This window comes from Amia ocellicauda, chromosome 16 (assembly GCF_036373705.1).
Source record: "Amia ocellicauda isolate fAmiCal2 chromosome 16, fAmiCal2.hap1, whole genome shotgun sequence".
Lineage (NCBI taxonomy): Eukaryota > Metazoa > Chordata > Actinopteri > Amiiformes > Amiidae > Amia > Amia ocellicauda.
In genome coordinates this window covers 19,325,047-19,348,180 of record NC_089865.1, presented here as the reverse complement: position 1 = coordinate 19,348,180, position 23,134 = coordinate 19,325,047, and the positions used below count along the sequence as shown (strand labels likewise).

The window sequence follows — 23,134 nt, the reverse complement described above, 5'->3', positions numbered from 1 at the left end:
ATGAAGACGAAGTCACCAGTGGGCTTTACAGGCATAGCACAACGTGATTTTACTTACCTGTAAGTTTCCTTGTTATTAGCTGTGAGAAGTCTTTGAAGAAACTATTCTTACTGGCACAAACACATGGCAAATTAAAACCTAATCTAAGATTCAGGCAACATGCATTTAAAATGGTAAACCGCAAGGAAGAACATCAAATTGAGTAAAATGCATTTGTAAAAATAATAGGTAAAATGAAAGTAATCTTTACTAATATTGTATTATATTATAATGATTTAACATTGTGTGCTTTTTGTCTGCAATCATATTCATAAGACAATGGAGAGCGAATGTGAATGTCTTATTCTTCACCCAAACCTTTTCATATATGCATACGCTCAGTAATTCAGTTTAATATGCTTATCAGAATCAGTGCAAAGCTTCTCCATTGGGTCCTGGTGTAAGAAAACGCATTTTATTTTAAAACAATTGAATCATATAAAAAATTATTAACACAAGTGTATCTCTACCCATGGCCTCTATTTCTCGCTGTAAACTTTCACAACCCGAATGTGCTTTCAGAAATCTGGAGACACTGGAACCCCCCCCAAAACTTTCAAAAACGTTATATTTTTCCCATTCGGTTTTGTTTGCATTTTAAAATGTTTTAATGTGCTTTCTGTTTTACAAGGCAATCAGTCTCACTGTCCCTAGTTGTTCAATACAAAATCTTACAAGACTTTGTTTTGTAATGTATTGATGTATTCTCTTTGTTGTTGTCTTTCTGAGCTATAAAACAAAACTACAACATTTAAAATTCAGGTTAGTTTAGGTAGTCCGTTAAAGAGCTGCTTCAGTCAATCTGCTCTCAGGAATGTCTGTTAATTCAGCTGCTATAACCAGTTTTGGAATCCCAAGAATAAGTTATACGAGATCTGTACATAATTACAAACAGGCTCGAGCCTCTTCTCTCTCTTCTCTTTTTCTTTTCTTGTGATACACACGCGCTTAGGAGACAGTTATCAAGAACATCCTCAGGAAAAGTCTGAATAGAAATGCGTCCTGATGCAACGCACAGATCACAGCATCAGTCCCACTCCCATCGACGTCCGCCATCCTCTGGAATTGTTATTCCGGCCCAATTGCAAATCCAAAATATGACAGTAGTGAATAAAATAAAAAAAGAAGTCATTAAAAAAAAGATGCATCGATCAGTGTCACTTTGGGGACTTTTTTCTCTTCCGTCTGTTAAGCTCGAAAAAAAATAATGCAACTTGACATTAAAAATCTGAGACAATACTGAGGGAGTATATATATATATTCCAAAGAGCAGTGAATGAAATCGAAGTGGGAATGCTTGAACACTCCCATCAAACACAAACAATTTGAACCTTACATGGCACATGGTTATGTAATCTTTTAATCCAGTGGTTTTAAAAGGTAGTACTGCCTGACCTTTTGATTGGTCATCTTGGTTTATTGCTTGATTTACTCTTTTTTTAATATATATATATATATATATATATATATATATATATATATATATATATATATATATATATATATATATATTTCAATCAGTTTTCCTTGGCAAGTTCATGTTGACAGTCGGGGATATTTACATTTCTGTCTGTATTCACATAAAAGAAAGCAAGCACATATTATCCTAAAAAGACACATTCTTAATAGCGGATCTGATCTGCCCTGAAGCAAAGTCACTGACAATGTAGACCTGATTTAACTGTGTAATAAAAACTTAGATGCTTTGCTGAAACCGAGTCATCTGGTGAGTAATGACTACTTATTTAAAGAAGACTTTCATATTAATAACCTATGCATTGTGGATGAATCTATCCACATATATTAATTACTCTAGAAAATATGATAAAGTGGAAGTCTTGAACAACAACCAATATTTCATTACAGTATCTGGAGACTACATACTGTGAACAGAAGCATAATCCAACGCATTATGCTTTTTTTCTGATGGCTGCTATTAATTTCTTTGTGTATCATTTTTACAGTATCAATTTCCCTCCTGCGGATGTTGATTTTATCTCCTGGTTTTGATGGGTTTAGTCCTATTTGTATTAGGTTCTGTTCTGGGGGAATGATCAATACCCAACACTAAAGAAATCCTATGAGAAGTAAAAACCATTGGAAAGTTAGGTTGGCAACTTATTTTCATACGATGTTGCAATTTAAAACAATGGTTGGGAACCCAAGTGTACCGGGATCCTAAAACCACAGTGAAATAATCCAAATTCAGGCAACGGACTGCTGGGATTGGCTACATGCTCAGACCTTGAACAAATGTGACTCTGGTGTTGAATATAAAAATGTCAAAGCTGTGCAGCAATGTAATCATTAAAGAAAAAGTGATAGAGTTGGATTTTCATACTTTAAAAGCAGCACAACAGTAGGTGCCTGCAAATGATTCAATAATAATATAATAAAATAATAAATAACTCTGTTCACAAATATAGGTAAGGGAATAATCAAAGCTCAGCTGTGTGAAATGAGGCACATAACTCTTCTCCTACTGCCTGACACCATTGTCAGGTAAACACAGCCACTCCATCTCAAAACAGGCAGGGATGGGGGGGAGGACATAGTTGAAAAAGCAGACATTCAGTCATGGCTATGGAAGTAAAAAGCAAGGGCTCAACTCACTGTGGAGCAGTGCATCATGGGAACAATACTGACATTCAAGAAAAAAAAGAAAAAGGTTGTCCCCCTAAGAAAATTAAAAAAAAAAAAAAAAAAAAAGCTGTACACTGAAGCCACAGCTATGTTTGCCGATGAAGAGTAGATCTGTGAGGGAGGCCTGTGGTCTGTGGTCTCCTCCTCCTCCTCACATGTTGTAGGCCACGTAGATGGGGTCCAGCTGGTCGGCCAGGAATCCATCCCTCAGGTGCATGCGCTGCTTCTCCCCCCGCGAGTTGATGGGGATCACCCCGGGGTCCACCACCACCACCACCCCCACGATCAGGTAGTGCTCCTCCAGCACCACGTTGGTCACCAGTGCCACCAGATCCAGCGCCTCCTGCTCCGAGCCGTCCAGCTCCACCACCACCACCAGCAGGTTGGTCCAGGTGAACACCGCGCTATTACACAGGGGCAGAAGAAGGGAGGAAGGGGTGAGGGTTAGAAACTGAGAAGGGAGGAGCGATAGCCCAGTCCTACAAAAAGTCCTACAAGCACAGATTGTGGGACTGCTGTTACCATTTTCAACTAAAGTATTTTTCATCATTCACAGTAGAAGAGGTTAATGCAAAATTGTTCTTGAGCAAACCTATGATCCAGTAACTACCGTTCATTGGAAAATCTAGGCTTAAATTTATTTGAACACCTGCCCGGAGTTAATAAACATGAGTTTTCAAAAAGGGGAAACTAGGCCAGAAAGAAATCTCACGTTGCATTTTCCAAAAATAGGAAGCCTATAAATGCTTTCCCCTTGAGAACTGACTGAAAACCCTCAATCCATGAAGCTGCAGAGGCGGCAGAGCAAGAGAAGCGACTCACCACTCTGCAATGCTCTTGTGTGCCCTGATGACGGAGGTCTCGATGTCTATGGGGTGGTAGCGCATGCCCCGCAGCTCCAGCGTCTCGTCCAGAGACCCCACTACGTACAGCGCGTCGTGCCGCTCTGAAAGACACGTGACACGAGCCCAGTGACCAACTGCCCGTCCCACAGGAGGGCACAGAGCCCACCACTCTCCTTGAAACAAAATCGATTTAGTTCCTCCAGAACCGACCTCTTGAGATAAAGAAGGTACTTTACAGCTGGAATTGCATAAACAAATGAAATCCTGATGCCTGGTGATTCATAGTTATAATAAGAGTTAACAACTGTTACAGTAAGTGTGTCACTCACCCCCACTGGCATCAGTCAGCTCTGTGCGGCGCAGGAAGCCCAGGTACCCGGTGCGCGCCCACACCGTCTGCGTGTCGCCGAAGCTCAGCTTGGTGCTGAAGTGGTCAGCGTGCAGCGCCTCCTCTCCGTATACGGTATAGTAGCCCGTTGCGTTGTGGGGGCTGCTCACCCAGATCTGAGAGTGGAGAGACAGAAATTCATTAGAACATTTCAACATTTTTAAATTTGTATTTATGCTCCAACGCTCCATTACCTTAACACCAACTGAACTCCAACTTAACATTGTAAAGCATTTAATTGTAGTGAGAAATTTAAATATAATTAAATAAGAATCAATGCCGATTTCACACTATTTTCAGGCACAGTGTTAATCAGATGGGCCCTGTGCGAGTCCAGAGAGAATTCAGGAATGGCGGTGTCAATAAGAGTCTTACCTCTCCCAAGTGTGAATCCCCCAGCGGCCCTTTAGTTTCTGTGTTGGCAATGATGACCTTTACACCAGGCAGGATCTGCATTCGATACATACAAGCACAATTATAATATAAGCTTCTATATTGGATTAGTTTTACAATTATACATGTTTTAATTGTCAACCAAACACAATACATGGTTTGAGTTTTTAAACTTCTAATACCATTTGGTAAATTGGTGACCTGAATATGACCCTAGCTGCCTCTATCTTGAAAAATAAAGACAAAAAAAAAACAGTGCCAGTCATGTAGGATTGTATTGGAAACAAAGTAACACATTTCATGAATAAAATGAGGATTGCATGAGGAAAAATACAATATTCTAGATCTGATGAAACTGAACAGATGGGCTAGGAGTTATGTTACTTTGTCAGCTTAGACCTTAACACTCAAAGTAATTATTGTAACTGAATAACGTGCCCATGCAGGAAACCCAACTTAATATCCCAGAGGGGAATCCCAGGACATGTAAAATGTTGTGTGTCAAATTACAAGTAATAAAGCTGAATAAAGGCTGTTTGTGAGATAGCGTGTGTGGTGATCCTTCTTCAGTCAGAATCAACACCATAACTGACACAATGGCTAACCAATCCATCAACATATAGTAATAAATTAATAGAGAGGAAGATTTTTTTTTCTCCAATGTCTGATTATTTTATCTCTTATTTTATTCATATTATGAAAATATTCAGTGAAACACTCAGTCTGAAGTCCATATTGTTTGAATATTGTAACTGCAGTAAAAGTTAAGCTCTTCAGATCACAATAGTGTATCACGTTGGCTGAGTGCAATACTGAGAAGTCAAGAGAGAAGAGAACAAAATGAAAGAATAGAAAAAGAAAAAGAAAAAAAAAAAAAACATACTGACCCTGACTGATAAAGCAATTCTCACTAAAACCACATGCCATTGTGCTCTTATAAAGCAAAGCAAGATATGGGCTGAAAAGGTAAGCTGCATATGATAAGATTGTGATTTCACCAAGCTTGGGAATAAGAACAGCGCGCACCACAGACTGAGGACAATATGCGGTCCTATCATGTTGTGTATCACATGGCAACAGTGTGAAATAGTACACAGAAGTGCGAATGTTTAATGCTTCTGCAGCCATCTGCTTGGATGCCTCTCACACTGCAGTGGGAGAGCTGATGTGACCAGACCGATCGGCTGACTGGACTCGGGGTCTTTACCTTGCCAGACTCCATCAGTGGTAGACTGTGAGGCGAGCCCCTCTCCACCAAACGCACCCTGAAAGAAATAGCAACACTGGTTACACTCTAAGTCTTCATTCAGGTCAACACAACAATTCAAACGACATGTACACCGTGTTGAGCAGAAGATACCATGATATCGACAGTAGAATTCCAAAATGGCGGCTTTTCACCCTCTAAAAATGAATGAATTCGGTTCCCCCACATCCTTTAAATTGAAAGTCACTGATGTTGATAGCTTCTTCTTGACTAGAGAACTGCTATGCTGATGTCAAAGTAAGATGACAGGAATTCAGGTGGGACATACCGGTCATGGCGAAGAGCCCGCATGTCTAAATAGACAGTGGTCGGATCTGGCCCAGCTGTGCCCTGAAAGGACAAAGACAGCACTGTGAATACCCCACAGACAGGAGCATTCAGAGACAGGTTCATCAGAGGCTTGTGGGAAAGCTCTGCAATCTGTGATGGTTAGTGTTGTGTGAGAAGCATGAGGACAGCGTTAGCCACTATGAGCTCATTCAACACATGAGACTGTGTGTCCATTCAGCTGCCCTGCGACCCCAGGCTCAGCACCCGCCACCTTCACTGCACAGCACAGACATTCAGCCTCCCTGGCAAATGCTTTCTAAACCTAACACTCATAAACAAAATGAATGGATGTTAATGGCAATCAAATGCAAGCACCTTTTCACTGGTAGCATGCACAAACAAACCAACAACCTACAGGCGATATTTCACAGGATCAAATGGATACATTTCCAAAAGGCTCTATCTGGTCAATACTTTCTTTGATATTTATTTTCACGCTGTTCTGAAACTGCTTGTTGATTCCAGGTGTATTTTTTTCAGTGGCGAAATTCAATTTGCACATTTCTTATAAAAAATAAAAAAAAGGGTGGTTTCTCAGTGTGACACACATAAGCCCTAAGTTTTGTTAATGTATGTAATAGTCAAACACAGTGCAAACTACACGGGGCTGTGATTCTAGTGTTTAACAGAACTCATCTAAAAATCAGACATATAACAATGGAGAAAGGCCACATAATTAACACAAGATTTTGAACTAGAGAAAGACAAATCTTTACTTAAAAAGTCATTTGCTAGAAATTTAAGTAAAATAACCTGTCTGATATTTAATACACACAAAGGAATCAGGCCTGGTAAAACAACTATTCTATTGAAGCAAGTTACTTATTGGGCTTCTCTGAAGAAGTGCTCGCTATCCAAACATATTCAGCTTTGACATGGTTATGACAAGGCTCTCTAGTAAGACCACCACCTTCATTCAGAAAACAACAACTCAACCCAAATAGCCCATTGTTGCAGCACAGCATGCAGGTCAAACTGAGGACTGGGTTCAGTCAGCTAAGAGCCAGCACGGACATCAACGCCTTGCAGTTTCCTCATGCAGAGCAACCCTCAGCCCAGCTCATTCCGAGGGACATAAGCAATGAGAACAACCGGGGTGCAAAAGAATACTTAAAATAAAAAAGCATCTCAATACATTGCCAAAGAAAAAAAACAACAACCCTTTTTAATTTTATTTGCAATGAAAAGCACACATTGTTCCATTAAAGGGGTCTGAGAGAGTTCAAACATGACTGCTTCCACAGCTGAACAGATATTCTGCATTTTGCACCAAGAATATCTGTTTCATTATAGCAGAGTTCTCCAATACTAAGTCAAAGATTCCTTAGTAGTGATTAACATGATTAACAGGAGATCTAAGAATTGTATTTAGCCTACATTCCTATGAATGACGCAGACAATAATTCAACTCCTCAGGGTACAGTGTCATGGCCTGTGTTCATGGACTGCAGTCTATCAAATCAACAAAGCTGATGGTCTTTGATTTTCCGAACCAAAAGGTAAGTTTTACAACAAAAATGCTTTGTTTGCTCATTTCATTTCATCCACAACCAAGGATCTGTGTTTAGTCTATACGCATTTCACAAACTCCTTCATCGATTTGGCCTGTTTCACAAGACTCTCTATTTCAAGTCAGGGTTTCTGTGTTGCTCACAGCCCATCTCCTGCATAATTCAAATCTCTCCTTTCAAGGAACCATTAAAATGTGGTAATTTATCAGCCACTAACACTGATACTGCAATTGATCCCGACCACATGCTGGAAAACCCATGCATCTGAATATTGAGAAAACAATGATTTAAAATTTTAATATAAAACCAGTTGCTGTAACAGGTTTTTAACAGCATGAACTCTCAGTGTTTAGCGTCTAATTTCACGCTGCTTGATACCAGAAAAATATACCAGTAAACCAGTAAACCAGTAAATATACAATTACTTCAGCAAACCCCTAATGAATCACAAGCCTGGGGTAAAGCATGAAGTGACTGTTCCTACAGTGGCCGAGCCCTTTTTCCTCATGTAACAGATCTCAATTGAAATATTTAACTGAACGATTTCAGAATAAGTGCTTAACACAGTAACTGCAAGCTTTGCATCATAAAATACTACCCTAAATATTTAAATGGAGCTCTAATTGCATTCAGACTGCCTGCAGTAAACCCACAACCACATAATAGCGCACACACACACACAAACAACCCCCGTCCCCACCACCCCACTCGGCAGTCACTGTCGGGCGTCACTGTACCTGCTCAGCCAGCTTCCCCAGCCTGTTAGGCTGACAAAAGGAGCAGACCCAGAGATGAGACAGGCCAGGGAGAGAGAGCGAGAGAGACACACACAGACGGAGCGTGGAGACGGACAGACAGGCAGACACACAGACAGACACCAGAGAGACACATAGGGGGAAACATAAAAAAACAACAACAACAACAACAAAAAACAGAATAAAAAACAAAACAGAAGCATGAGAGGGGAGGAAATCAGATAGAAAGAAGAAAACACAATTACTTCTCACTGGAAGCAGGAGGATACTTCACACTCATTATGTTTGCATGCACAGCGCTGTACAGGGAAAGCTGCCTAAAAACGTCACGGCATGTCATCTTCCTTGAGCTGTTCATCCACAAATTTGATAAAATAATAAAAACAAATATGTATTTTACCATATATATTCAGTAACCCCCCCAAAAAACTGTAAAAAGTAAAAAAGGCATCAACTTGTTACTGCAAAAGTTTGTGTGACAACCAGATGCTGTGCACGGTGCACTTTTGCACTGTGTGTGTTTGTTAGAGTGACGGCTAGTGTGATTGGCTAACAGACTGAAAAGCCACAAAGGCCTGCTCTATTGCATGCTCTACAATGTGCAGGACTGGGAAGAGTGCAAGACACCCCCCGTCACCCCCCACCACAGGCCCCTGCAACACTGTGGGACCCGTCTCAGCTGAGAGTTATCGACTATTCACCCAAGAAATAGAGGGATGTTACGAGGTACTTTGGTTGGTATCAGATTAACACAGCCACCGCTCTGGATCAGATGCCTGGTGTGTTATAGCGATCGCTGCTTATGAAACCCGTTAGAAAATCTCAGCTGATCAGGGCCACCGGATGATAATGAGGTTTGCCTGGGCTGTGAGATGCTCTGTTAGGTGGCAGCTTTTTGTCTCGTCAACATATCGGCTTATACTATAAATACAGGAGCAACGGACACTGAAAAAGATGTGCATACTTTTTCGGGACACGGCACTTAAATAGGAAAGCCTGGCTGAAGTATGAGAAGGATAATGATACCAGTGTGACAATTAGCATGTAATACTGAAAGTGAACAGGGTGACACCCTACTCTCAGACAAAATAATCTGCTCTCTAAATCGCAAAAACACAAACAGAGACTGATGTGAACGGGGGATATACAATAGTTTACTGCAGTCAAAACCTCAGCTGATTAAAATCACTTCAACTTCAAATGGAGCTAAACCCGAAAACCACGAACCCACAACAGGGTTAATGTGCAATCCTCCTCTGTGAAAGCATTCTCGTGTTATTGTCAAGGAACTGCAGAGCAGTTAGTCTGTTGCCCCCCGGCTGTGCCACCTGGTCACCCCGCACCACTCCCGTGCAGATGCCCTCACCTGCAGACAGATGGCCACGTTGACGCGGCAGCCAAAGGTGGTGCTGACGGCGCGGGTGGAGAGGCCCAGGTCCTTGAAGAGCTTGGAGAAGGACTGCGTGAGCGCGATGCGGGGGCGTTCCTCCGCCACCACCATGCACGTCCGCACGCAGGACAGGTTCAGCCCCCGCGTCTGAGGCACAGGGAGGGAGGGAGCGTCACACAAAGGCACTCGACATGCAGACTTATCTTAGCATTAGTTTTTGACAGACTGCCAAATAGTAAGAAATTGTACTAAAACTGCTGGCCTCACTCACGAGGATATCTTTTAATCGCCTTTTCGGAAATCAGGCCAAGCACTGGTGGGCATCTGACGGATTGTCACACCTTCAGCTTCTTAAACTGACAGGATTTTACTGGAGCCGACTCACAAGGAACAAACAAAGAAAAAGGTACGGGAAGGAGCCGCTTGCGAACACTGACCCTGAGAGAGTCGGTCTGTGAGCCCAGGCCTTTGGTGCACATCTCCATGACAGAGTAGGAGCAGAAGGTGACGCGCACTTTGTACTGACTGACCGCCGACAGCCACAGAGACACGTTACTCTCCAGCTCCAGAGGGGGGACAAGGATGGACTGGTGACCAGAGTACACACTGCGGGACACACAGGATCAAGCAAGACAACTTTCATTAGCTTATAATTAGGTCATTTCTTCCTGGGTGTCACGGACAGTGATTCATTTATCATAGAAAACAAGTTTAGGTTTAGGAGTATAAAAAAAAACATTTTCCTGTCATCACTATACTTTCCCTTTTCCTGTGACAATCTGAGCCCTAAACAAGTCTCTTCTTTTCATGGTAAAGCTTTAGTTGTGTCAGTGAAGACCATCTCTATATGATTCTAACAGCTATGTCGATTGCTCATGTGGGTGGAATGACCCCTGACCTCACCTGCACAGGCACCAGAGAGCGAAGCCGAGGCCGCAGTAGGGGTCCAGGCAGATGGCGATCTGGCGAGAGGGGTAGAGCTCACACTGCAGTTTGATGGAGCGACACAAGGCACTAGTGGCAGCGTGGGACATCTGAAGAGGAAGCAGACACAAATGGCCAATGAGTCAATAGTCTAGACTGGCCACATTTGAATTTTCTTTTCTAGTAAAATAAAAAAATACCATTGTATAAGCAAAGCAATCTCATCTATCAACAGCTCTGCACCCCAGTGATGAGGTTCTATTTATGTTGATTTTAGACAGGTTGAATGGTCTTGATGGCTGTTGCGACTCTCTCCTACCTTCACTCCTGCGAGGATCCCAGTGGTGGAGACACTGAAGTCCAGGTAGGCCAGCATTTCAGGGGTGGGGGGTTTATATATCTGAGGAGACTTCTTTCTTGGCAGGTCATCTAAACAAATCAATTTTAGGAAAGAGATGGTCATTAGCTGGTCAGCACAGAAGAAAACACATCTGCACGATTATTCAGAGGACGCTACACCTCATACAGTGAGGGAAAAAAGCCGATTTTGTACGTTTGCCCACTGACAAAGAAATTATCAGTCTAGAATTTTAATGGTAGGTGTATTTTAACAATGAGAGACAGAATAACAACAACAAAATCCAGAAAAACGCATTTCAAAAAAGTTATAAATTGATATGCATGTTTATGAGGGAAATAAGTATTTGACCCCTTCGACTTAGTACTTGGTGGCAAAACCCTTGTTGGCAATCACAGAGGTCAAGACGTTTCTTGTAGTTGGCCACCAGGTTTGCACACATCTCAGGAGGGATTTTGTCCCACTCCTCTTTGCAGATCCTCTCCAAGTCATTAAGGTTTCGAGGCTGACGTTTGGCAACTCGAACCTTCAGCTCCCTCCACAGATTTTCTATGGGATTAAGGTCTGGAGACTGGCTAGGCCACTACAGGACCTTAATGTGCTTCTTCTTGAGCCACTCCTTTGTTGCCTTGGCTGTGTGTTTTGGGTCATTGTCATGCTGGAATACCCATCCACGACCCATTTTCAATGCCCTGGCTGAGGGAAGGAGGTTCTCACCCAAGATTTGACGGTACATGGCCCCGTCCATCGTCCCTTTGATGCGGTGCAGTTGTCCTGTCCCCTTAGCAGAAAAACACCCCCAAAGCATAATGTTTCCACCTCCATGTTTGACGGTGGGGATGGTGTTCTTGGGGTCATAGGCAGCATTCCTCCTCCTCCAAACACGGCAAGTTGAGTTGATGCCAAAGAGCTTGATTTTGGTCTCATCTGACCACAACACTTTCACCCAATTCTCCCCTGAATCATTCAGATGTTCATTGGCAAACTTCAGAAGGGCCTGTACATGTGCTTTCTTGAGCAGGGGGACCTTGCGGGCGCTGCAGGATTTCAGTCCTTCACAGCGTAGTGTGTTACCAATTGTTTTCTTGTTGACTATGGTCCCAGCTGCCTTGAGATCATTAACAAGATCCTCCCGTGTAGTTCTGGGCTGATTCCTCACCGTTCTCATGATCATTGAAACTCCACGAGGTGAGATCTTGCATGGAGCCCCAGACCGAGGGAGACTGACAGTTATTTTGTGTTTCTTCCATTTTACGAATAATCGCACCGACTGCTGTCACCTTCTCACCAAGCTGCTTGGCGATGGTCTTGTAGCCCATTCCAGCCTTGTGTAGGTCTACAATCTTGTCCCTGACATCCTTGGACAGCTCTTTGGTCTTGGCCATGGTGGTGAGTTTGGAATCTGATTGATTGATTGCTTCTGTGGACAGGTGTCTTTTATACAGGTAATGAGCTGAGATTAGGAGCACTCCCTTTAAGAGAGTACTCCTAATCTCAGCTCGTTACCTGTATAAAAGACACCTGGGAGCCAGAAATCTTGCTGATTGATAGGGGATCAAATACTTCTTTACCTCATTAACATGCAAATCAATTTATAACTTTTTTGAAATGAGTTTTTCTGGATTTTTTTGTTGTTATTCTGTCTCTCACTGTTAAAATACACCTACCATTAAAATTCTAGACTGATCATTTCTTTGTCAGTGGGCAAACGTACAAAATCAGCAGGGGATCAAATACTTTTTTCCCTCACTGTATCTAGTGTTCAGCTCAGGAAAGCTCTGAAGAAGATGAAATTACAAATAATGAATTTGGTTCTGTTCTGCTTATTTGTTGGATAGTACATGATTGAGTCAAGGCATTCATTAATATGTTTTTTAAAACATATTAATACTGCTGAACACCTTAAATTACAGACCAGGATGACACTGAAAGTATCCATATTTGGTAAGTAGGAGGACACAGATGATTTTCTCTTAGCGCCCCAAGTGCAGGGGATGCTACAGAGCCCCAGGTAGATGTCCCTCAGATGAGAGCAGTTCTCACCAGTGTCCAGTATCGTTGGCCAAGTCTTCACGTCCACGGCAGCTGCTGCTTCTTTGGATTTCAACAGCTTCATTATTGCTTGGGTGGTCAGGATGCACACAGACTTACTGACCTGTCACACAAACACAGGCACCGTTAGAGCGATCAAACCAAAAAACAGACGAGAAAACAAGACACTAAAAAGGGGCTTAACTCACCTCGACAATCATCTTGACGGTGGGTAACGTGGTGGCCAGATTCTGCGGGTGGGGGGGCCGCACTGTGACAGGCACACAGCCCGCGTACAAACAGCCATAGAAGGTGGCGATAAGGTCTATGCCTGCAGAGGGAAAGGGCATTGTGGTTAAGACAACTCGGAGGCACAGTCCTATTCCGACATAAACAAGAGAGGAAGCGCTGTCCTTAAAAGTCTTTGAAGGCATAAAAAGTAGTGCAGAATAAAGCCATGGTTGGGTGCACTCTGTTTAGCGTTCACCTCGTTTAATGTTTTCCACAAGTTGTTCGTGCATGAAGGAACTGGGCACCATCTAAATGTCAAGCAATTTCTGCAAACCTGGCCTGTGTTTCCAGATCACTGCCCGTGAATGACAGGGGGGCTTGGAGGGGCTGATTTTATACTAGATGTGACTTGAAGGAAAGATTGAATAGGCTGATTTACAGATTGCTTCCAAATTTACAGATAATGGACTCCCCTCCCCAGGTTAAATTACTGTTTTGGAATGTAATTCTAAAAAGGTCATTGCCATAGTAAATGTATTTGAACACGAATAACATTTGTGTGGAATTTATAGTCTTCAAAAACAAATTAATTCCCAAAAATAAGAATTAATTTGAATTAAAATGTAATTCATTTTACTTTCAAACAGAGTAATGTCTTTCAGTCCACTATCGTCCACTGCCGTGTTTGAAGTAATACAATCTCCCAAACATTGCTTGCTCACTTTAAGGCTTGTAAATGAAAAACAAAAAGACAGAACCGAACAACAGCTACTCACCTGGAGGGTAGACCAGAGCCACATGGTCACCAGTGTTGAGTCGCCCCTTTTCCATGAGCGACACAGCAATACGCTCTGCCTTCTTGTGCAACTGGATGCAGGTGGCTGTGCTGGCTACCGTACCCTGTTCAGAGCGAGAGACACCAGGGGCTCAAAAGACAGCTGCATCACATCCAAACCTATCTAAATGTATATTTATTCTCTTACATTATCAGTGTCAACCTTTGGCAACATGTTTTCTGATTCCTGTTATGGAAGTACAATCCTGAAGTTGCCCACCTCAGTAGCGTCTCTTATATTGTCTTTTGTAACAATCTTTACAGTCAGACATTACCTTGGCATTGAGAAGCAGGAAGATAGGGTGGTCTGGGGTAGCCTGGGCCCTCCACTGAAGAACATCTTGCATGTACAGGAACTGTGAGACAAGGGAGTAAGACTCAAACTTCTACACTGACAGGAAGGTTTCTTCAACTTAGTATCTTTGTGGACATACTGACGAAAGCTAACCCTTAAGCACATCACTTTATGTTTGAAATGTGCCCATAATACATAATTTTTTCAGCCTACCCATTGGAATACAACCTTAAACTATCTAATCCTCTTGTAACATCCTACAGCAGGGGAAGGCCATTCCTGTCTTTGAGGGTTGAAAGGGTTTTTATTCTACCTGAGGTCTTAACTTAATTGAAGTCATTATTAGGATAGAAAGACAAATCTATAGCTTATTCCATGTCTTGCAAACCTGCAGCAACCTGGCCCTAGAGGACTGGAATTGCTACCCCAATCTTACAGGTTTATGTCTCAGAGAATTTGCCCTGGTATGTTGGGAGAAAGGGTACCTTGCGTGCCTGGTCATTGTCCTCCAGCTGAGCCACGTCCCTGCCACAGGCCTGGGCGATTCTCTTCCCAGCGACCAGGTTCCCCACTATCATAGAAGCAGGGCCGACCTCTGCCAAACACAACACACAGCACCAGTCACAGACTGACTCCCGACCAACTGCTCAGTGACACAATTATAGGTGGCAATCAAGATGTCAAAGAAATGATGAAGATATAAGGATTATTTTGTACATCAAACAGTCTTATTTCATTCTTATACCAATAATCTTCTCAGGCTTTAACCTGTATTCTTTTCGATGCTAGACATAAGGGTCTTTTCTCCCAGGCACGGTGACCCACCTGGCTGTTTCTGCCGGGGCTTGGGCAGGTTGGTGACACAGGTGTGGGGACACATGAGGACGTTGCAGGGGTGCAGGGCCCCCTCCAGGAAGCGCTGTTTGGTCTCGGAGATGTGGATTCCACCCAGCGGAGCTTTGGGCAGCGTGTTGGCAGGAACCAGTGCCAGGCAATACACCCCCACCTGGTGGATGCTGTCGATGGCCTGAGACCAGACAAGCACAGCAGACACAGCAGGTCAGAGCAGGGAGGAGACAGCAGGAATAGCAGACTTCTAATACAGCTAAATATAGGCACAGCCTGAACAGAGGGCTCGGGAATAGTGAAATTAAATCATATTCCTCTCTGTAAGACACTTAGATGCCGAGTTATTTTGTAGACCCATTAATGTAACCTATAAAGTGTCATTCTTTAATGTACAGTATACATTTCCTGGATGTCTGAAGATCCTATCAATAAACAATATGATGAATAATAAACCCCCAAGGTACCACATTTTTTCAATTACCACCAATGGTTCATTTTCATGTCTAAACTACAAAGTTTTGTTGCATAAATTACATTGACAAAAAAAGAAAAAAGCTTAAAAAATATTTTGACAACGGTTTATAATTCTTTTATTGCTTAATTGCTATAATTAATTAATCCCTGTTAGCAAGGATGCCTTAGACCAGTGGTTCTCAATCCTGGTCCTAGGACCCCCTACTCTGCTGGTTTGTGTTCTAACTGAGCTCTCAATTACTTAATTGAACCCTTAATTAAACAAATAATTTCCTAAATCAGAACAATTTAATTACTTTAAACAGTAGAGGTTTAAAGGTAAGTAAAATATTTTATAAGGAACCAACTTATTAGTTACACATTTTAAAAAGTCAAACGTAAGCAAATTATTAGTTCAATTAAGGGTTAAATTAAGTAATTGAGAGCTCGGTTAGAACACAACCAGCAGGGTAGGGGCTCCTCCAGGGTGAGGGTTGAGAAGCACTGTCTTAGACGCACAGCACACAAGTACCTGTAGGACACGGCTCATCCACTGGAAACTGTCTTCCTCTGAGGCATCGGGCCGCTGCTCTGCCACCACCACAATGCGCTCGTCGTGGAGCACTGACACGGAGAACACCGCTATCCTGCAGAGCAGCACACGAACAGACACACACTCGTCATACTGAAGTACGTTAAGAGCAGAGTAACTCAGCAGATGTACAACCCCGTCCCCTGGCACTGTCAGGCTACATTTGTAAAGATGGAATGGTTTTGACATACAATGCATGGGACGCGCCAGAAGACACAAAGCGACGCTCCCTCACCTTCCTCTGTAAACAAACTTCATGGGCTCCACCGCCAGAGCTGTGGCCACGATGTCATCGGCATTGTGCCTCCTGCCACTGACCACCATCAGCCCGTCGATCTTACCCACCACGAACACCAGGTTGTCCTACAGACAGAGACACAGAAACACACAGACAAAAGGGAGAGGCTGTCAGACATCTGGACTGTCGTTTAAGCAAATCCTCTTTGTCATGAACTCATTTAAAAAATAGATGCATCTACCATATTTTGGAGTAGACAGAAACAATTACAAGAAGATAGTTTATTTTTCCTTTATTGAACTTTCTGACATAACCAAACATCATTTTAAACTGAAAAAATACTCTCACCGGTCCCACAAACCCCAGCAGCGATGTGCGGGTGAAATGCCGGTCACTGATGGGAACCCCTGCGGCCGTCACTGGGATGGTCTGGAGAAGCACAGGACAACACGGGTCAACACGGCAGCAAATTCACAGACAAGTTTGACCACATGTGGTCTTATTGTGCTCATCTAACTAAATTGACTCATCTAACAGGGCTGTCTAACTGTTGTGGGCACAGCCTGGCGGGCACAGACCTCGAAGACGTTCTTGGTGATGCCAGGTAGGCCAAAGTAGGAGATGCCAGTGCTGTTGGAGCTGACGCAGATCTCTCCCACCTCATCCGTCCGGCACAGGTATGGTGTCCCCTCCACCCGCACCACGCACACCAGCGCTGCAGACCCAGGGAGACAAGACAATTTGAGAAACACACTTGCCAACAGCCCAGTGTTCCCAGTGTGCCGCCCACTCACAGCAGCTTTCCCAGGCATTCCCAGTTTGTTTTGGAGGGAACTGTGTTGACAGTGTCACTTCACTGCTGTGCTGTTGAATTTCTTAATTTTAGGGGTGGGGGGGGCTTTTCCATGTTGTGGAAGCTGATTTCTTAGGGGAAATAAAACAGCTGGAGGAGGTTTACTGATTAATTTAATTTCACGCCTCTCATTCACAGCCTCGCTGGCTTCTTTCCTTTTGAAAGATTTAGTGGAAAAAAGAGAATCTTGTCCTTTCATATCAAAATGGTGGAGCTTAAAATATATACACACTATGATATATCAACCTTCCACTGTAGTTAGGGTAATTCATCATTTTGTGGGCCTTTAATTACTTCCTTAAAACAGAATTACATTTTTAATCGCCCACCTTTCAAGCTACATCTTGCCTTTTCTATTGAAATATCAATACTAAAATCAAAGTAGCTAAGACAGGGTATCAATAAATATTCCTAAACCTATTGAGAATCTCGTCTGAAAAGGGAATTCCAGTGAGACAAAATACCATAAGGTGTTTCATAGTAGGTAACATAAACATGGGGACACTGTGCTGGCCCTCAGGGGCCCAGAGAAGCAGAGCGTGGAAGGAATGACCTACCGCCGGGCATGACCTGGCCCACATCCTGCACGGTGAGCACGGACAGCTTCTCCTCGGTGTCCACGCGGATCACACTGTGGCTCAGCCCGTTCATGGACAGCACCGCCTTCCCGGGGGGGGGCACACCCATCTCCGGGGGTCTGTGCCGGACATACAGGTGGAAAGCAGCAGGAGGTTAAAAATTATTATCAGAAATAAACCACCAAAGAGACAGAGTTCCTGCATATGGATTCAAAGTGACTGTTATAAAAGGAACTTATGATTTCAAACTGGCAGATCTTGCTGACCTCAATATGAACTCAACTGGGGGTGTCAATGAAAGATGGATGCTGCAGGTACAGGTACATTTTCAAGGTAAGAATGATTGGACTGCATTGGGATTCAGACTCAATTCAATAACAGAAGTGAAATGGGGATTTCAAATATTTTAAGGGTCAAGGGAGATCCAAATATATTTACTGCCTGCACACATTTACAGGAACTAACCAGGTGTGTTATCAAAGTAACCAACAGAAAGCATGACATAAAGCAGACCATGCAGTATCAAAGTCCATTCCCCTTGTTTGTGTCCACACGGCACAAGGATCGACAGGTTGCATAGGTGAGGGGAGGCGATGTTTTACATGTGATCATGGGTGTTGGCCCGTGTGGTGGCGTGTTTGCATGCGTGTGGCACGGCAGTGGAGGGGCACCTGCGGATGGCGACGGTCATGCCCTCGGAGGAACTGGCACAGGGACAGATCACCTCCGGCCTCAGCCCTCGCGCCTGGAACACGTTGAGGAAGGCATCGCACGAGGATATGGACCCTGAGGACAAACGCACAATAAATACCACGACACAGAACTACGGTATGGTTGTCCACCAATACAGGGGACCACTCTCAGTTGCCGTGTTCAGTAGTACGGGGTGGGTGAAGCACAAGAGTAGAGGAGTCACTGTTACTCACAGGGGTTGGCTCCATCTGCCACGATGAGCATTCGCAGAGAGCTGAGGCTGATGTCGCGTTGGTCTCGCTGGGCCAGGAGGGACCAGTGCATGTCTCTGGACTTCACCACTGCTACTCTCGCTGCACAGAAACAACATCACAAATCAGAGCCCGGCAACAGGTCGCAACGAGGAGATACAATTACAGCAACCACAACAACATAGCTGATCGAGAAAAATGTCAGGAATAGTTCAGCTCAACACGATCGTTCTCTTTTCATATTCCCTTTTCATTTTCCTCACTGGCGTATGCGGCGGAAAGGGAAACCAGGAGGAGAAGGGTCCGAAATCAGGCCTCACCTTTGTAAGAGTGCACTTTCTGTATCCAGGAGAGGGGGTTGACTTTCATCAGAGAATAGGGGATGCTGATCACATGCATCCGGTTCATCACGCTCTGTCACACAGTGAGTGGAAGAAGGCAGTGAGAAAAGAGACACTGCAGGTCACAGCTGAGCAGGGCTACAAGTGTTGTACTATTAGACAGACAAAAGGGGGAGCCCTCTGTGAGATACTGCGATGACTATTGACTTTTACCATAACTGTTGCCACTGTAACTTCAAGAAACAACAAAATGAAATTCCACTCATTGAATATGGTAATTGGAATTGGAAATGTATTTAAATATATGTCCATTTATTTATTTTTCTTTCTTTCTAATACTCTTTAAGGCACCAGCGTAGCATTTCACTGTACTGTACTGCTGTGCCCGGTAAACAAACGGGCTTTGGTAGGATGTTGCTCTGGGGTTTCCAGGCCCAATCCTTTGATCGGGGAGAGTGCGGCTCACCGTCAGGACTCCGTGCCACAGTCCGCCATCCCTCTTGAAATCCAGGACATTCGTTATGGTTTCGGCTGGAAATGAGAAAATACCCCTCAGGTCAGGAGATCGCAGCTGCCCTTTAAGAAACACATGTCCATTCTGCCCCACAGAGAATGAATCACGAGGAGACACTTACCCTCCGTGTACCCGCAGGCCTGCGTAAGTGCGTGACAGTGTGCCAACATGGCAGAATGGGAGATCGTGATACCCATCGTACTGCCTTCCTTGCTGGTCTTGTACTGGTTGGGGGGGGAATAAAGGAACATCCATGTTCATAATAAATCAGTCTGTTCAATTCAATTCAAATTTGCAAATGATTGTGACAGTAAAACTCCTAAGCAAATGCGTTTATCTTCTCCACTCTAATTTCCATGCCCGAGGAACTATTGTATAAGTAGATTGAAAGCATTACCAAGTTAATAACTGGCAACTGACGGAAACTTGAAAAGTACAAGACAGTGGCACTGAAGTTGCTTTTATGAAAGTTAGAAGCACAATCGACAAAAAGGCCGGGCAATGGGCAACGTCTGAACTGAAATGAATCATATAAACCTTCCTTTATCTCAATCAGCATATTTTCTTTTCATTGTACTACTGAAATATTAGCAGCTTGTTTTTCGCTTTGAGCAAAAACACAAGTCCCCCCCCAATAGAAAAAGTTGCAAAGTGTGCAGGACTGTAACTCTCAGGATGTGGTCGCTCTCTGGAGACCCACCTCAATGTATGCGATGTCATTGCCGGCGTCTCGGATGGGGGGGTGCCAGTCCTTCGGGGGCTTGGCCAGGTGCTTCCCGTCTGTCACAAACCACAGCAACCGAGGCCAACCTGCCAGAAACATGGGGCCACAAATCTGAAACATTTATCACCGCCACCATGACCATTAGCACCAGAGTCACACAACATAAATTAAACTGTAAAGAGTCACTTCAGGATGCTGATTTTAAAATCCCTATAGGCAGTTTAAAAGCAGATTTTAAATTTTATATGACTATAAAAATATTTTTTTTCTTTTTCAAAAACACTTAATGGGTAAACTATGATGGGAAATGTTGAATTCCTGTTTTGTTGTGCCTGACATACAAGAACCTTATTTATAGTATACAATAAAAGCAAACAAGCTCAGTATAATATTTGAAATCTACATACGTGTCTTTCTTAAAAAATGTATTTCTTTTCTCATGAGGGATTGTAATTTTATTCCTTCTTTAGACTAGCGTTTACCGGCAACATTAAAGGAAAGACTGAGTCCTTAGTACAAAGACATTAAAACACAAGTCAATCAGAGTTTAATTAAGTATGCATTTGTGACACTCTTATTAGGACTGATGGCCCCTACCTTTGAAGGTCAGCACCTCCCCAGTCTGTGCTTTGGGAAGCCCTTTCTGACAAGCGTCTGTGGTCAGCGCCAGAGTGACCCCACAGCTGCCCAGCAAGAACCCGATCTGCTGGCTCCCGGCATCCTGTGAGAAACAGTGAGGTTTACTGCCAACAACACTGACCCGTCCAAGCTCCTTCATACTTCACAACCATCTTTCTCACAAAGGAGGTGAAATAGAGGCATTAATATCAATATATCAATAGTCCTGATCTCTCTGAAACACACTGAAGAAAAGGGAGCAGTTCGAGAGCTTTAAAAAAAACTATTGTTAATAATGAATAAATGTTTGGCAAACTAAAACCGAATTACACCACAGATTTGACTAAGAATAATAAAGAATTGTATTAGAAACTGCTGTTTTCAAGAACAACAAAAATACAAAATGCACCATAAGTATAAGCAATACAAATCCAATAATGTCTGCAATGTGTCAACATCTTGTAGGTGAACTGGTTAAAGACTAAAGCATTTCTGTATCCAGGAAAAGAAAGCATTAACCACAAAAAAACAACATGCCTTTTTACAGAGGGGCCACACAGGACTCTTTGCTCTTCTGTTAAGGTTTATAAGACCAAAATCTCACCATATAGGTCTACTAGAATAAGATTGCTTCATTTCAGCATTTAAAAAATTACAGATCACTTCACAATCAGGTGGCTTATGCAGAAGACAAATTTTCTGTGTTGCATGCGCAGCTGAGAACTACAGTGTGCGATCATGCATGGAGATCCAAGCACCTCGACCATACTTTCAAAATGACTCGGCAAACTAAACATGCAAACCAACAACATGTAAAGGGGGGAACAAGTCCACTAGAAATAAACATGGCCTTTTTAAACTTAAAATTAGTAATGCCATTAAAATATGCAAAAAGCAAGTGAATAACCCATCTATTTTGCTCCATTAAGTGATTCGTTGGTCCATTGAGGAAGTTGCGGCAGCAGAAGCATTCTCGATCCGGGCCGGTAAATTATACGGAGAGGACACTAAAAGGTGATTATCATCCGATTTCAAAAAGAGCAGTCCTCTCTTATTTTGCACTTCAAAAGCTCTTCACAGTCTAAAACTGCCACCGCCTCCACAGCCCTGCAGGCACATTATTCTTAATTTAATCAGGGAACGAATGGGACATCAAAGGTTCGTCCCTTTTCAAAAAAAGCTGCCTGTAATCCTTCTGTGCTGTAATCAAGTCAGAAAGAAGAGAAACATTCAAAGGCTCTCATCAGGTTAAAATGAGTGGCACTGCCTTCAAATTGATGACTTCTAAAACCCTTATGAAAAGATATTGTCATGCTGGAAAAAATCAGTTTTCAACCAAGTTGGAAGCTATAGGCTGAAGAGTCATTTTTCATATAAAAACATTTCCTGAAGCGGGTGATGCATTACTTGAAATGTCCATGGCAACTTACACCACAGGTCTTTCAAACTTTCACCGTTAAACCCTATGTGAACCACTCACACACAGTCACACAACTGCTGCATAGTTAATTTATTCAATTTCTCAAGATTCCAGGTATAATACCAATAATAACAAAATGCTGAACAAAACACTAAGAGGGGATTAGCAAATACGGCCTGAAAATTCTTTTATTGATCACTGTGCATTCATGTGGAAAATAAAATAAAACAATCTGCACCTCTCAACTCTCAGACATCCATACCAGTTAATTAAATACCATCTGCTTTCTCACGGTCTGCGAGGCCCATTTGAACACAACACAAAAAACAAGAATGGATGAGTCATAGACAGTGCCCAGGACACTAGAGACATCTCTTGGTCTGCACTCTCTCTGATAGTTCAAATGCGCTGCCAAGGATTGTACCATGATTTGTGGGTCTTTCATTACCCAGGACACGGACAGAAAAAAAATTACGCTGTTAGAGGTAAGATTGATTCTCTTCCTTTAGGTGCTGAACTACACTTCCTCTAACCTGCCTATCAGCGAACGCATGAATGCAGCACAACGTTCTTGCAAGGAGATCCGTAGTCTTCCATCTGAGATTCTTCTAGCAAAGCACAGAGCGGATCTGAGGTAAAGGACATCCTTGCCATTCTTATGTAAACACAGCGCACCTGGCCTTCTCTCCTCAGAAGACTTGAACACAGGACAGGTTTGGAAGCTCTTAACTTAAAGGGAATTAGGGCCCAAAACAAGCAATTGCAGCAAACTTAT

The 23,134-nt window shown here is 43.0% G+C and overlaps 1 protein-coding gene across 3 annotated transcripts in view; it reads right to left on the bottom strand.

Annotated features, from left to right (window-relative positions):
• Positions 1-432: 432 nt before the first annotated feature.
• dip2a (disco-interacting protein 2 homolog A) overlaps positions 433-23,134 on the bottom strand; it is a 132,503-nt gene continuing 109,801 nt past the window's right edge. For 2 of the 3 annotated variants that reach the window (XM_066687319.1, XM_066687321.1), the window contains exons 11-39: positions 20,919-21,042; positions 20,298-20,407; positions 19,719-19,821; positions 19,550-19,614; positions 19,063-19,156; positions 18,725-18,844; positions 18,470-18,584; positions 17,778-17,917; positions 16,946-17,082; positions 16,716-16,796; positions 16,365-16,492; positions 16,070-16,184; positions 15,061-15,262; positions 14,721-14,830; positions 14,216-14,296; positions 13,882-14,005; positions 13,084-13,205; positions 12,887-12,998; positions 10,805-10,914; positions 10,465-10,595; positions 9,999-10,167; positions 9,538-9,708; positions 8,154-8,183; positions 5,844-5,905; positions 5,516-5,573; positions 4,291-4,365; positions 3,857-4,031; positions 3,505-3,628; positions 433-3,086 (exon numbers count right to left, since the gene is read on the bottom strand). In XM_066687319.1, the coding sequence (XP_066543416.1) occupies positions 2,834-3,086; positions 3,505-3,628; positions 3,857-4,031; positions 4,291-4,365; positions 5,516-5,573; positions 5,844-5,905; positions 8,154-8,183; positions 9,538-9,708; positions 9,999-10,167; positions 10,465-10,595; positions 10,805-10,914; positions 12,887-12,998; positions 13,084-13,205; positions 13,882-14,005; positions 14,216-14,296; positions 14,721-14,830; positions 15,061-15,262; positions 16,070-16,184; positions 16,365-16,492; positions 16,716-16,796; positions 16,946-17,082; positions 17,778-17,917; positions 18,470-18,584; positions 18,725-18,844; positions 19,063-19,156; positions 19,550-19,614; positions 19,719-19,821; positions 20,298-20,407; positions 20,919-21,042 (3,441 nt within the window). In that variant the 3' untranslated portion in view covers positions 433-2,833. The remainder of the gene's footprint in view (positions 3,087-3,504; positions 3,629-3,856; positions 4,032-4,290; positions 4,366-5,515; positions 5,574-5,843; positions 5,906-8,153; positions 8,184-9,537; positions 9,709-9,998; positions 10,168-10,464; positions 10,596-10,804; positions 10,915-12,886; positions 12,999-13,083; positions 13,206-13,881; positions 14,006-14,215; positions 14,297-14,720; positions 14,831-15,060; positions 15,263-16,069; positions 16,185-16,364; positions 16,493-16,715; positions 16,797-16,945; positions 17,083-17,777; positions 17,918-18,469; positions 18,585-18,724; positions 18,845-19,062; positions 19,157-19,549; positions 19,615-19,718; positions 19,822-20,297; positions 20,408-20,918; positions 21,043-23,134) is intronic. The other variant, XM_066687320.1, reaches the window with a different exon arrangement.